General features: G+C 31.3%; 2 protein-coding genes and 1 pseudogene across 2 annotated transcripts; 2 read left to right on the plus strand and 1 right to left on the minus strand.

The window, feature by feature from the left end:
• The first annotated feature begins 1,560 nt into the window (after nucleotides 1–1,560).
• On the plus strand, nucleotides 1,561–4,253 carry LOC108340003 (endoglucanase 4). Its single transcript, XM_052877837.1, has 7 exons — nucleotides 1,561–2,086; nucleotides 2,515–2,922; nucleotides 3,001–3,093; nucleotides 3,179–3,331; nucleotides 3,412–3,520; nucleotides 3,595–3,761; nucleotides 3,848–4,253. Exons 1-7 carry the CDS (start codon nucleotides 1,838–1,840, stop codon nucleotides 4,172–4,174), a joined length of 1,506 nt encoding a protein of 501 aa, XP_052733797.1. The 5' UTR covers nucleotides 1,561–1,837; the 3' UTR covers nucleotides 4,175–4,253.
• Nucleotides 4,254–6,149: 1,896 nt separating this feature from the next.
• Nucleotides 6,150–7,607, minus strand: LOC128196742 (two-component response regulator ARR14-like). The gene is made up of 6 exons (XM_052878272.1): nucleotides 7,466–7,607; nucleotides 7,220–7,375; nucleotides 6,771–7,142; nucleotides 6,586–6,662; nucleotides 6,207–6,439; nucleotides 6,150–6,153 (listed from the first exon to the last, which is right to left on the minus strand). The coding sequence occupies exons 1-6, from the start codon at nucleotides 7,605–7,607 to the stop codon at nucleotides 6,150–6,152; spliced, it is 984 nt and encodes a 327-aa protein (XP_052734232.1).
• A 3,170-nt stretch (nucleotides 7,608–10,777) lies between these two features.
• LOC108339504 (endoglucanase 1-like) lies at nucleotides 10,778–13,151 on the plus strand (annotated as a pseudogene).
• The last annotated feature ends 1,056 nt before the right edge of the window (nucleotides 13,152–14,207 follow it).

Raw genomic sequence — 14,207 nt, forward strand, 5'->3', positions numbered from 1 at the left:
TTGTTAGAATTAATTAATTAATTAATTTCCATGCATCACTTAACACATACACTATCAAACAGTTAGGCATAGAAGGTGATGTTTACCTGAAAATTGTTCTGAGAATAGTCTCGACTCAAGGACACTAAAAAACTATTATGGGTGATACAAAAAATATTCTGTCATTTTTTTTTTCAAAGTGCAATACAATTTGTATTAATATATTGGAATGCATTCTTAATACCGAAAATGGCTTAATACCCTATTTTGTTCCCAATTTCGCTCGAAAATGTGAAATTAGTTCATCCTTTACAAAATACGTCAATTACGTCCTCACTTAATAAAATTTGCATCAATTAAATCCCTTCCGTTAAATCCGTACAAACGGATACAAAGTTTATTAAGTGAGGACGTAATTCACACATTTTTTAAAGGATGGACTAATTTGACATTTGTGAGCGAAACTATGGACAAAATAGGGTATTAAGCCTACCGAAAATTTATAACCTGATACCGGGATTTTACTGATGAAAAATTGTAATTAAAAGTTCACCTAAAATAACGAGTAACTTCAAAAATAAACCATAAATGATTATGTGAATAATTTTCTTCAAGTTTTAAAATAGTTTAAGTAGTGCACTGATTTATTTTTGAATAATTTTGTTTGATCAGTAAAAATAATATATAATTATAAATCCGTATAATCGATAAAAAGAAATGAAATTATAATTACAAAAAGATAGAGTCATCCCTTGATCTTCACCCATATATTTGATGCCTACTTTTTTATATTGATGTACACTGTTTAAGTTTTTGTGAATAACATTGAGTATGTGAAAGCTTTAAACTGCCATAAAGTCATAGAATATGAGCAATAAAGTTCCCAAGAAAACTAGAAACGATAAGGCTTCGTTCATTGTTTCGAAATTTTAGTTTTTTATGAGAAACTTTTTTTTAATATACGGATACATTAAAATATTTAAAATTTTAAAAGATCAGAAATTGTTTTCATTTAAGTTTTAATTATAATGCTCTGAAAATATAATAGTCTTTTGATATTCACATTATTAAAAGTTATTAACTTTTATGAAGTTTATTTTAAAAGTCGTGCATAAAAATGTCACTTTATTAGTTAATATTGCACCTACAATGTATACATTTATTTGACTTTCTCTCCCGAAAAAGACACTAGTTACAAACACAACTATGAAGAGGAAAAAGAAAAAATGTAATTCAAATAATAAAGTTATATAAAAGCTTTCGTATAATATTATTTTTTTCTATTTCTTTTCATTGCACTATTTATTTTATTCTAGAATTTTCTCTTTTCTCTAATTTGTAAAAGTATTATATAAAAAAAATTTAAATGAATAATAGACAGAAACGTGACTTGGGAGTTTATGCGAAAACTTGTGTTTTGAAGGTTAAAAATAATAATAATAATAATAATAAAGTGAATCCTAAGTAAGACACTACCTAAGGTATTTATTAGAAAAAGCAGCATTGAAATGCAAATACTATATTAATTTAGAAGAAACTAACATTGTAGACACTCCACTTCACACACAAGCTCCCAAACTGCATGCTTTCTTTATTGTGTCAACAATCTTTCTGTTTTCCTTTTTCTATGAATCTTCTTTCTTAGTTACCTTTTCTTGCGCATGCAAATGCTTTCTTCCTTATCTTTTTAAGATAACCATAATCCGTACGATTCACGTTCTTGACCTTTTTCATGGAAATACGCTTGTTTAAGGTTGTCTATTTAACGCCCGTTTGTATGATATCGATGCATGTACGTATAATGTGTTAGTTAACCCTTTCCTCTTCTTCCAACCAATATTCAGTAGACAGAGAGAACATGGGTTTTCCGCAAAGGTTAAGGTTAGTGTTGGTCTGTACCATGCTGTTATTGATGAGTTCTGTAAATGTAAGAGGTTTGCAGCATAATTATAGAGAGGCCTTGTCAAAGAGCATATTGTTCTTTGAAGGGCAGAGATCAGGGAAGCTCCCACCAACACAGAGGATGACTTGGAGGAAGGATTCTGCACTTCATGATCAATATCTTCTCCCTCCACATATTACTACAACATTTCCTTTCCCTCAAAAAGTAATTACTTCTCATTTTTCCTTTTCAACACAAAACCAAAATCATGTGTTTCCGTCTTTCAAACCATCTATTAATATCATTATTCAGAATTATGTTTGAGTTTATCCGACCATCCATTAATATATAGTATCATCATATATAAAAGACTTGTCAGTTTAGTTGTGGAGTTGAATTATATTTAAAGTTCATCTGTTCGCAATCTTCATCTTCTATTGCAATGCTCGATTGTGCTCTTTCTTGACACACAAGAGACACAATTATAATACGTAACTTGGCTCTAATAGAAAAATATGGTGCATGTTATTATAAGTGTTAAGTGACTCTTTGTTTTGTCATAGGGGACTCGTTTAAAGTTACATAGATCTTTAGGAAATGATTTTTTAGAAATAAATATGAAGCATAGGGAATGGTAATGAGCCATGAAACAGGTTGACTTGGTTGGGGGATACTACGATGCTGGTGACAACGTGAAATTCAACTTTCCAATGGCATTTTCAACGACGATGCTGGCGTGGAGTGTAATAGAGTTCGGAAAATTCATGGGTCGAGATCTTAAACACGCGCTGGACGCTATTCGTTGGGGCACGGAGTATTTTCTGAAAGCCACAAGCATCCCTGGAATAGTGTTTGCACAAGTTGGTGACCCTTATGCCGATCATAACTGCTGGGAGAGACCTGAAGACATGGACACCCCCAGAACAGCCTACGCCGTTAGCAGGGACCATCCTGGCTCTGAAGTTTCTGCAGAGATTGCAGCAGCACTTGCAGCTTCTTCTATTGTGTTCAGGAAATATCACATTGGTTATTCTGCAAGGCTTCTGCAAAGGGCCATAATGGTATAAATATTTATCCATACATGTTCATTTTCCTGTCTTGCTTCAATGCTTAATTTATAGAGTTTTCTTTGGAATCAGGTTTTCGATTTTGCTGATAAATACAGAGGATCATACAACGACAGCCTCGGACAGTGGGTGTGCCCATTCTATTGTGATTTTGGTGGCTACCAGGTAGGCCAAGATTAAACTTGATTCTAGTTTTACAAACATTTCCAATGGTATTAGAAAGATGAAAATGTGAATTATATAAACATAGGACGAATTGGTGTGGGGAGCAGCATGGTTGTTGAAGGCTACTAAGCGCCCTTATTACTTTGATTACATTGATCAAAACATTCATAATCTGAAAAGCTTCGCTGAATTTGGATGGGACACAAAGGATGCTGGCATCAACGTGCTCCTTTCAAAGGTATACATATATAACAGTAATTTTCTTCTTTTATACATTAACTATTGTTTCTGCTCTGGCTAATGTTTCTTATCTTGCAGCTTCTGATTAATAGCAGCTCAAATTCTAAGGCTTTCGTATTCAATGCGGACAAGTTTGTCTGTAGTGTGCTGCCTGAATCACCTTCGGTATCAGTCAAATACTCTCCAGGTATATTAATTAATTACACATAAATCTTAAGTATATATAATCACGTTTGACACAATTAATGAAAAATTAACTAGGTGGGCTTCTGTTCAAGCCTGGGGGAAGTAACTTACAGCATACAACAGCAATCTCATTCCTGTTTCTGGTTTATGCTGGCTATTTGAAGAAGACAAATAAAGAGATTGACTGTGGTGGTAACGTTTTTGCTTCTCGAACCCGACTTAGACAAATAGTAAGAGGCCAGGTACGTATTTTCGTGAATGTAATCTATGTAATGTAATGTAATGTAGCAGAGAATAATGATATGAATTAAAAGTGTTCATCTTGCAGGTGGATTACATACTAGGAAGCAATCCACAGAATATGTCATACATGGTAGGATATGGAGCGAAATACCCTGAAAAAATACATCATCGTGCGTCGTCGTTGCCATCAGTGGATGATTACCCTCCTCGTATTGCTTGCAAAGAAGGATCTTTTTATTTTGAAAGCCAAAATCCAAACCCTAATTTGCTCTCAGGAGCTGTCGTGGGAGGACCTTATCCTAACGATTCGTACGCAGATTCTCGAGTAGATTTTGTACACTCTGAACCGACAACATACGTCAATGCACCCCTTGTCGGTGTTTTGGCTTACTTCAACTCACATTCATTCTAACTCTCATTCTCCAACCAAACTCTCCTGATTTCTTTCTAACTTTCATTATTAATTATTACTATTTGTCTTTATTACTCTATATTTGGAAGGGACTGAATCTAAGAAAACAAGTATGTATGTTCATAAATATATTTAAATAATTGTTATGACATAAACTAAAATTATCAAAAGATGCCTTTGGCTATTTCTATTATTCTTAATATAATTACTAAATTGTAAATATAAGAAAGCGTATATAGTCATACATATACATAAAATAAATTTATTTATGATTAGTTAACCAACATCTACAGTTGTAAATAAAAACCATTGTATTAATATTATGGTTGGGGTAAAAGAAGAAAGAAATTATACACTAAACACAAGATGAGACGAGATGTCATTCTTATAGATAATTAAACATACAGATGTTTTTATGTAATTTGTTGATAAATATTTATGCATACTATATATATGTATATAGTACTGATCGTACGTATATTTAAATGATTTTTTTCGTGAAAATAACGTGAACTAGTCGCTAGTAATTAATATATGAATTAATAATCAAAATAATATTATATTCTAAAATGATAGGTTGAAAATTTTTCAACCAAACCCTAAATATTCTCCAGATAAACTAAGCTTTTTTTTTTACCAAATTAGAGTAATTTGCTTTTAAAATTATAATGTAATTTTTCAAAACATTATGTTAGTTTGAAAAGATTTCACAACATTTGACTTAAAAGATAACATGACACGACTTCTTTAATTTTACAAAAAGAAAGAAATTATGTTATTTTATGGTAGGAAGACTTCAAATCAAATATAATAAAATTGTCTGGAAGTATGGCTACACTGTCAGTTACCACAGATTAAAAAAATAAAAAACACAAAAGAAATTTCTACGTACTTGTGACATAAATGAAAAATTGTTATAAGAGTTACACATTTTCCTCCAACATGTCCTGTGGTGATTCATTTCTGAGAGGATTTATCATCAACAGAGGGATTTTGGCTACTAGAATTACTTGCGACAAAACGTCTGGCAGCACCACTTGGCAAACCGGCATTTTGAAACTGTGGATGATAAATGGAATCTATAGTGCTATATTGATCAAGAATGCCTTCACCTATGCTACTTCCATCTTGTATTGATTGAGAACCATGACCCATGTTCATACCAAAGTTGTAGTTCTGGGAGGCAAAAGCTGGATTTCCAGAAATTATCGTGGAAGATGGCTCAAAGTTCATTGGATACATTTGATTATGATGCATCGACTGCTGCATATTATCTGTCTGTAGCATAGTGGGATTGTCAAATAGCGGTGTATCAAAAGGATAAAGTGATCCATATAGAGAAGCATCATCTAGAGTTCCCAGTTGAGAATTCTGGTTACTGGCAATGTTAGGAAAGGTTGCTAAAGGAAGATCATGTGCCAAAACTTGCTCTGCAATAAAATTGTTAGCCAGTTGTCTATTTGGATTTGATTGTTCTTCTGAAAAATTCTCGGGAATGACAACGTTAGGAAAGGCTGCTAAAGGATGACCATATGCCAAAGCTTCCTCTTCCATGTTACCAGTAAAACCAGGATGAAAAATTGTCATTGCAGTAGCAGAAAAGGGTTGCAATGCACTCGTCCTTGGCAATGACATGTCATTCTGATGCGATTGTTGTTGCTCTATTTGTCTCCCTGAAACGAGAGACATGTCATTCTGTTGCGGTTGTTGTATCTGTCTCCCTGAGTTGAATGACATGTCATTTTGTTGCTGTACATCCATATTATTTATCATCTGCATAATGAGATCGTCGACTATCTCTGCATCAGATGGACAAAATAATTTCCATAGAGAAGCATCATCTAGAGTTCCCAGTTGAAAATTCTGGTTACTGGCAAAGTTAGGAAAGCTTGCTAAAGGCAGATCATGTGCCAAGGTTTCCTCTGCATGAAAACTGTCAGCCAATTGTATATTTGCCAAAGCTTCCTCTACCATGTTACCTGTCATTGTAGTAGCAGAACAAGGTTGCAAGTGAACTCTTTCAACTGCGGACATCCTTGGTTCCGTGTTCCATGACATGTCATTCTGTTCTGATTGTGGTTGCTCTATCTGTCTCCCTGAAACCAATGGCATGTCATTCTGTTTTTGTTGTGAATGCTGTTGTTCTATCTGTCTCCCTGAAATGAAAAACATGTCATTCTGTTGCGGTTGTTGCTGCTGTATCTGTGTCTCTGGATCGCATGACATGTTCTTCTTTTGCTCCTTTCTTAAAGAGTTTCTGTATTTCTGTCCATCAAAAATTTCAGTTCACACTCAGCCACTATGACTGTGAAAAATAGCATTTGGAAAAACTCCCCATAAACTCAAAATAATGATAAGAGATTGGAGAATTAAAGAGTGGAACACTGAAGCAATATAGAAAAGAAACTAACCTGCAAATGACTAGCAACATGTGATCTTTCTAAACCAGGCTCCTTCATGATTTCAAGAATTTTCTTTGGCGTAGCATCTAAAACAAATTAAGAAAAAGTAAAACTGTCAATACAAAACAATGCTTGCTTAATAAGAGCAAAAAGTGATAATTCTGAACTGGTTTCATAAAAATAACATATCATACTTTCAATTCCAAGTATGTTGACGGCGTTTATAAATGAAGCATTCAGTTTTTCATCCCATACAACACGAGGCTTCTTTGTGGGAGGTGGATTACATGATTCATCAACAACATCGGCTTCTTCAAAGTTGCTATTGCTCCAATGAACCATACATGAAGCCAGTTCAGAATTATCACTTCTTCCTCTTCTTTTATCATCATCTTTTAAGCAACCACTATCCTTTTGCAGCTTATCAGCAATCATGCACTTCTTCTGAAATACACGTGTCAACTTATTCTTCAAATGAAACTCATGCAAAGGTTTAATCCAATAATCACAAGCTCCATGTTTGATCGCCCTCACTCTGGAAGACATACTATCATCCGAAGACATCACTGCAAATTATTCTTTATCAGTAAAACAAGTCAAAAACTTGAAAACTTGAGTAAAATATATAGGACTAGTCGCTTACTTATGAGAGGAACATTAACTTGTTCTTTCTTGATAAATTCTAGAAATTCATAGCCGTTCATGATTGGCATATCAACCTCTGTGAGTATCAAATCAATATGTTGTTTCCTTTCTCGTAATGCAATCACAGCACTTTGATATTCAGAGCACGCCAGAACTGCACACAACGTTAAAACCAGCGTCAACATGAGAAAAGAGTAAAGCTTTCTCTCAAGAAATAAGTATGAAAAAAGAGAGTATATCTAACCTCGAATACCATCCTGGTTGCATGTGTTCTTGATGAATTCAAGAACGGTTAAGTTAGTGTCGATGGCAACGATAGTAAGAGCTGATGGGACTTGAGGAACTGTGTCCTCAATGTGAGTTGTAGGAGAACCAAATTTCGCCATGGCTTTTGCAGTGTCAGCTTAGAATGGAGAAGGAGAAAGCAAGGGAAAGAAGGAGATATATATAGAGACTAATTTATATTTCAAATTCAAACAGAACCTATTATCTTTTAATTTGTAAAACAGATTCCTCATTTTATCTATATTGATATGATATATATCAATATAAAAATTACAGTTTTTTTTCATATATAATTAATTAACGAATAATATTTTTAACAAATGATTATCACCTGATTTTATAATTGATATTGATATGATAAATTAATTAGAGATGAATGTAGTTATAGATTTATCTTTTTAATTAGATATATATATCGCAAGTTTGAAAAGTAAAACAAAAAAATCTATGATGGAATCAGAATACTAAACTAATATATCTTAAAACTTCAAATAATGAGAGAAGATGAAATTAAAAAAATTAAAAAATATATTTGATTAGTAAATTAAAAATTAAAAAAATGTTGTAAGATTAATAAAAAATTAATAAAATGCATCTATATTCTTATTAATTAAAAGAGTATTAAGTATGATATGTTAAAATATATTTAAGAGTTGTAAAAAAAAAAATATACGTAGGTTTATATTAAAGTTTTAAAAAATACTAAAATTATCATTATATAAATTATTCATGGTTGATAAAAGACCTTCCAAAGTTAATGTTCGGAATTCTTTTAACACCATTCAAATGTTCTATTTTTTTGTTAGAGACAGTTAGAAAGTTATAACAAAAAATGAAATAAAACTAAACATTTTTACAAGAAACTATAGATAGATTTTGTAAAGAAATTCAATTTTAAAAGACAAATTAATTAGTTTTGTTAGTTGGTTTCTAAATGATGAGAATTACTTGATGTAAGGTTATCTTTTACATCAACTGGCTAGTTAAGTATTGTTAACAGTTGTTATTTAGGATCGAAATTTTTTAGGTTTAATAGATAAACGAGTATTCTTATTATTGTGACAAATATTTCTCAATTATATAAAAGATATCATTTTAAAATATTTTTTTTGTTAAACTAGAGACAGTTGCAAAATTATAATAAAAAATGAAATAAAACTGAATTTTTTTTCAAGAAACTATGGATAGATTTTGTAAAAAGAATCAATTTTAGAAAACAAATTAATTAGTTATTAGTTAGTTTCTAAATGATGATAATTACTTGATGTAAGGTTATCTTTTATACAATTAGTTAACTGTCTAGTTACAACAATTATTATTTATGTATTTACAGTTGTTATTTAGTATCCAATTTTTTTTAGTTTAGTTCCTTTAGTATTAAAATAATGTTAATTTTTAACACGTGGATTATTCAATTAAATATTAATAATATTTTGCTATTATTAATTTATTATATTTATTTATCTTTTCTTAATATTAAATAGTTTGACTATACAAAGAGTCAAGCCTTTAAATTTATTCAGAAAACATCCATACCCTTAGGTTAGGTCTTATAGCAAAAAAATTTATAAATAAACCATCATAAATTATATTACAAAAAGTCTATATTTAGGTAAACTATCATAAATTCACTTAAAATATTTTTCATGTTGATAACTTCAATACATATAATTTTAATTTGGATTCATACCATAATAATTATATATTTATCATGTTTTTAAAAATTATTATATATTTTTAAAATGTGTATATATTGCGTATTGTACCATATTATTTTCAAAATAAAAGTATCAGATTCAATACCTATCGTATCCGTGCATCACAAGACGTAAGTAATAAAAAAATACAAGTTATACTTAGATAATAAAAATATAATAAATGTTGGCCATGGCAATGATAGTAAGACTTGATGGGATCTCAACTGCAGAAGAAGAAATGTTGGCCATGGCTTTGCAGTGTGTCACCTTAGAATGAAAGAAAGAGATATATAAAGTAAGGTTTGTTAACAGGTAATTTATAATTCTAATTCATCAAATAACAGAACCTACATAACTCTTAATTTGTAAAACTTATTCGTCATTTTATTAAATTAATATTTTTTTTTTGTTTTTTATTCATTGATTTTAATATTTTTATTAAAATAAATTATTTTACTGTCTCATCTTCACATTTTTATAAAAAAGTATTTAAATTCACATTATTAATTATTTTTCTTTAAACAAATCATCAACATTTTTTAAACTTAACTAATATCAATCCCATTTAAATTTAGTATTTTGATCAATTTTGATATTTTTTTTACTTTAAACAATAACTTACTTTATTCTAACATAATTTACAATAATTATAATGATTTTAATTTACTTTTATTACCAACGCTAAAATAGTAATATTTCATTTTTATCATTTAAAATATTTTTTTAAATTTATAAAACTCATCACATAATTCATTAATCTATATAAACTTTAATTTTAAATCGCTCCATTTTTATCAATTTTTCTTAATCTAATAAACTCTACTTTCATTTTTATTTTCTCTCAAATCTATCTTTATTTTCTTAATTACTATCTAAATGTTATCTACTCAAACATAAGGAAAGAGCTAAATTGAACACAGAAAAACCAAATGAAATTGAACCAACTTAAGAAACTGGAAGACCAGATCAATAATGAAACCTAACATATTATTATTGGTCAAAGAACAAGAATAATTTTTTTTTAAAATTAATGAATACGTAAAAAGAAATAGAAAGTGATGAAACTTGAAAATCGCTATAGTTACCTTAAAATATCACCGTAAATATCCAATGCAATTGTCAGAACTTTAATATTACAAATATAATTAATAATTGATTTGATTTTCTATATATTATCTTTCACAGTTTCTAATTGATTGATAGTGTAAAACTTCCGTAGAATCTAATTAATTGATGGAAACATTACACAATTTTTAATAATGGCTTAGATAGGTTTTTAATATCGATTTTAAATCAACAAAGATGTCCTTATAAATAAAGAGTATTCGACCTTAGTTTTAAGCCCACATGCAAAGGAAAGAAATTTAAGTAATCAATTGTTAGAAATATTTCAATATGTTTATATTTATATTTATAGTGTTGCAGAGTAGAATAGAGGATCTGCAATAGTAAAAAGAGCGTAGCCATGTCGAAAGCATCGTTTATAGTAAGAATGATAATGGTGGCCATGATGATAACAGTTACAAGAGCACGTTATTCAATAAACTATGAAGAAGCATTAGGAAATGGCGCAAAGTTCTGCACTTTCTGATGGCTCGGATATTCGTGTAATTATCTTTTTACATTAGTAACTAAAAAAAATTAAGTAAATAAAGATATCAATAATGAAATATATATTAATAGTTAATACTAGGTATAAGAATATTGTTTATGCTATAGACTATTTAAAAAATATACATAAATTGAAAATAATTTTACACTACCGAATAGCCTAAATGATCTATTTATATAATTTCTTATAAATGAATATATGAACAAAAGTAGTCGTTACATGATACATATAATAGTTAAACGTGGTTTTGGTAATTAAAAATTGTGTATGTTTGATTCTATGAACTGCATGGCATCAGATGAACATGGTGGGAGGATATTATGATGCTGGTGACAATGTGAAATTCCATTTTCCAATGGCTTTCACAACGACAATGCTCGCTTGGAGTGTGATAGAATTCGGAGATCTGATGGATTCAGAGCTGAAGAACGCGTTGGATGCAATCAGGTGGGGAACTGATTATTTGATGAAAGCCACGAAAAATCCTTATTTGATTGTGGCACAAGTGGGTGATCCAAATGCCGACCATGACTGTTCGGAGAGACCAGAAGACATGGATACTCCTCGAACCTCGTACTTTCTAACTAAACAGAAGCCAGGTTCAGAGCTTGCAGCTGAGATTGCAGCTGCACTTTCAGCGTCTTCGATCGCATTTAGGAAAACCAATGCTTCCTATTCCAACATTCTTATCAAAAGAGCTATCCCAGTATTATTATTATTATTATTATGATTTCAATTTTACTAACATACTAACATTCAATTTTACTAACATTATTATGATCCAGGCAGCGCACACCTTTTCATTCCTAATGCAGATGCACTTATGTGTGCTTTGGTGCCGAATTCACCTACTAAAACATTCTCGTAGACAAAAGGTTTGAGACAGCATTAAAAATGATGTACTATATAATTAATATCGTTATGTTTTATCAGGTGGTCTTCTGTTAAAAAATGAACCAAGTAATCTACAAAGCGTAACAGCTCTGTCATTTCTCTTAATTGTTTATGCACGCGTGATGGATGGTGTGAAGAAAAGTGCTGATAAATATCGCAAAAAGTCAAGCTGATTACATTCTGGGAAAGAATCCAGCAGGAATGTTATACATGGTGGGTTATGGAAGAAAGTATCCTCGGAAGATTCATCATCGTGGTTCGGTGTTGCCATGTTTGGATGCACACCCACAACGCCTTCGTTGTCGAGATGGAGATGTATACTTCAAATCAGACAAACCCAATCTCAACGTCCTGACAGGAGCCCTTGTTGGAGGACCAGCAGAAGATGATTCCTTTCAGGATTCTCGCTTCAATGTATCTCAATCAGAGCCTACCACCTACATCAACGCTCCTTTGTTGCTGTTTTGGCTTACTTAAACAAACCCACTATAGTTTAGTTCTTGCCTAACATTACACCAACAACTATCTATAACAATAAGGATATATGTCTCAAACAATACAACAATATACTTTGTGTATATGTAATTTTTCAATAAATAAATAATTTATGAGTAATGTTAGGGTGAGAGACATTTCCATTCATTTCACATACATTATAAAAAAATGATTATAAAAAAATAATTTTTATATATGTTTAAAAAAATGTCAAATGAAAAAGATATGTATTTGTCAAAATATTACTTTTTATTATTTATATATATTTACTTCTTATCAGTTTTCATAAATCTTCTCTAGTGTATTTTCTCTTTTTGTATCTTTTATTGCTGTCAGTGGATAATATTTTAAAAGTTTACTCATTTTATTCTCTCATTTTGTTAGAACCATTAAATTCAGCTTTTAATGGAATCCAGGTGTTAGTACGAGGGTTTAGAAAATTCAAAAAGTGAAAAACAAGTGTGTGCATCTGATTGACCGATTGGTTTTTGACGAAAGTATATAAGCAAAATTTTCAAACGTTGAGCCACTTTTGCATGCACCTCTTCTCTCCAGAATTATGAGTTTCTCCTCCTTCTCTCTACAATCTTCCTTCTTCTCTCTAAATATCCTCACTTTATCCTTCTTTTGATCATCATCTAGGCTGTGTGTGAGTTCTTCCTTGGTGACAAGAAGTTCTTTTCCATCAATCTAGTTGTTGTGTGAAGTGGGTAAAGTAAACTCATTAGTTCTTTTTAAGTTTCGGTATTTTCTGGAACATACAAGCACTGTTCAGCTTGCATGTGTTCTTCATCTATCTTTTTCTGAACCTGTTTCTGTTTTAATCCTCTGGTTGGTCCCTTTTCACCGATCGGAATTGTAGTGGGTTGCTTTAGAAGTGGTTGCTGGTTAGTTAAAGTTGTGGAAGCTTAGGAAGTGTCTCGTTTATTCAAGGAAAGGGAAGCTAGTGGTTTAATTATATTTTTCTGTATTTGAAGTTGATGTGTGAACGTTTGCATGTATGAATGATGGTATGTTTGCTTGAATTGTATTCAAATTCTGTGTTTGGCTGAGACTTGTAAACTGGATTGGAGTTTCTATTGTAGAACGTTTGGTCAATCTGGGTGAGAGAAGAGAGTGTGTGAAAATGTGAGTGATGAGCAATGAGTAATAGGTTCAGTGGAATAGGTTTAAAATAAATTAGAAATCACGTTTGGAGAGTTAGAAATTAAGAAAAATATCTTGTTTTGGTTTAAGAAGTGTTATTCAGAGATTTGTTTTGTTGACCGTTCGGCTGTGTTACATATTCAATCATTAACTGGGTTCGGTCTAATCGTAGTGTTATAATATTAAACTAGTGTTCGGTATAAGGTCTTTGGGTTTGGGCTAAGTTCTTAGTAGTTAGCTTTTCTATAATGGTCGGTCAGTAATAGCGTTCGGTCATTTCTTCTGTTTTGTCTCTTATAAACCGTTCGATTTTTCTCTCAGTTGGGTAGTGTGAAGGTGTTCGGTTTCCAACGTTCACAGGTTTTCTCTTTATTATGTGTGAAAATGTAATTGATGAATGATTGTGTATGTTAAGAATTGAAGATTTATACTTCCAAATATTGTGGAAGAGAATTCCGAGGAGGAATGTCTCATGGATGGTTGTGGAATTGTAAAGTATGAATATGGATATGCTAAGCTGGCGTTTATCCTGATATTCTGTGATTACTCATTCTCAAGCAGAGAGGAGTAACTCATGTGTGAGAATGACAGGAGGTCCTACCACCTCAGGGTGCCAAGGTAGGTATTATGGGATTAACCTTGGGTAGTAGCTTGATTGGTGTCAGCTGTTACACTACCACAAATGCAAGAACGATTGTAGCTACATATTCATACAATTCGGATGGTCAAGTCATAATGTTCGGTTTATATATCTTTATATGAATTATAATGTTTTGGTTGTATGTGATGAATTGTATTCATTGTTGTATGATGTATCATTTGGTTTCATATGGATTGAACTTGCATGAAGTGCATAT

The sequence above is a fragment of the Vigna angularis genome, chromosome 5 (assembly GCF_016808095.1).
Source record: "Vigna angularis cultivar LongXiaoDou No.4 chromosome 5, ASM1680809v1, whole genome shotgun sequence".
Lineage (NCBI taxonomy): Eukaryota > Viridiplantae > Streptophyta > Magnoliopsida > Fabales > Fabaceae > Vigna > Vigna angularis.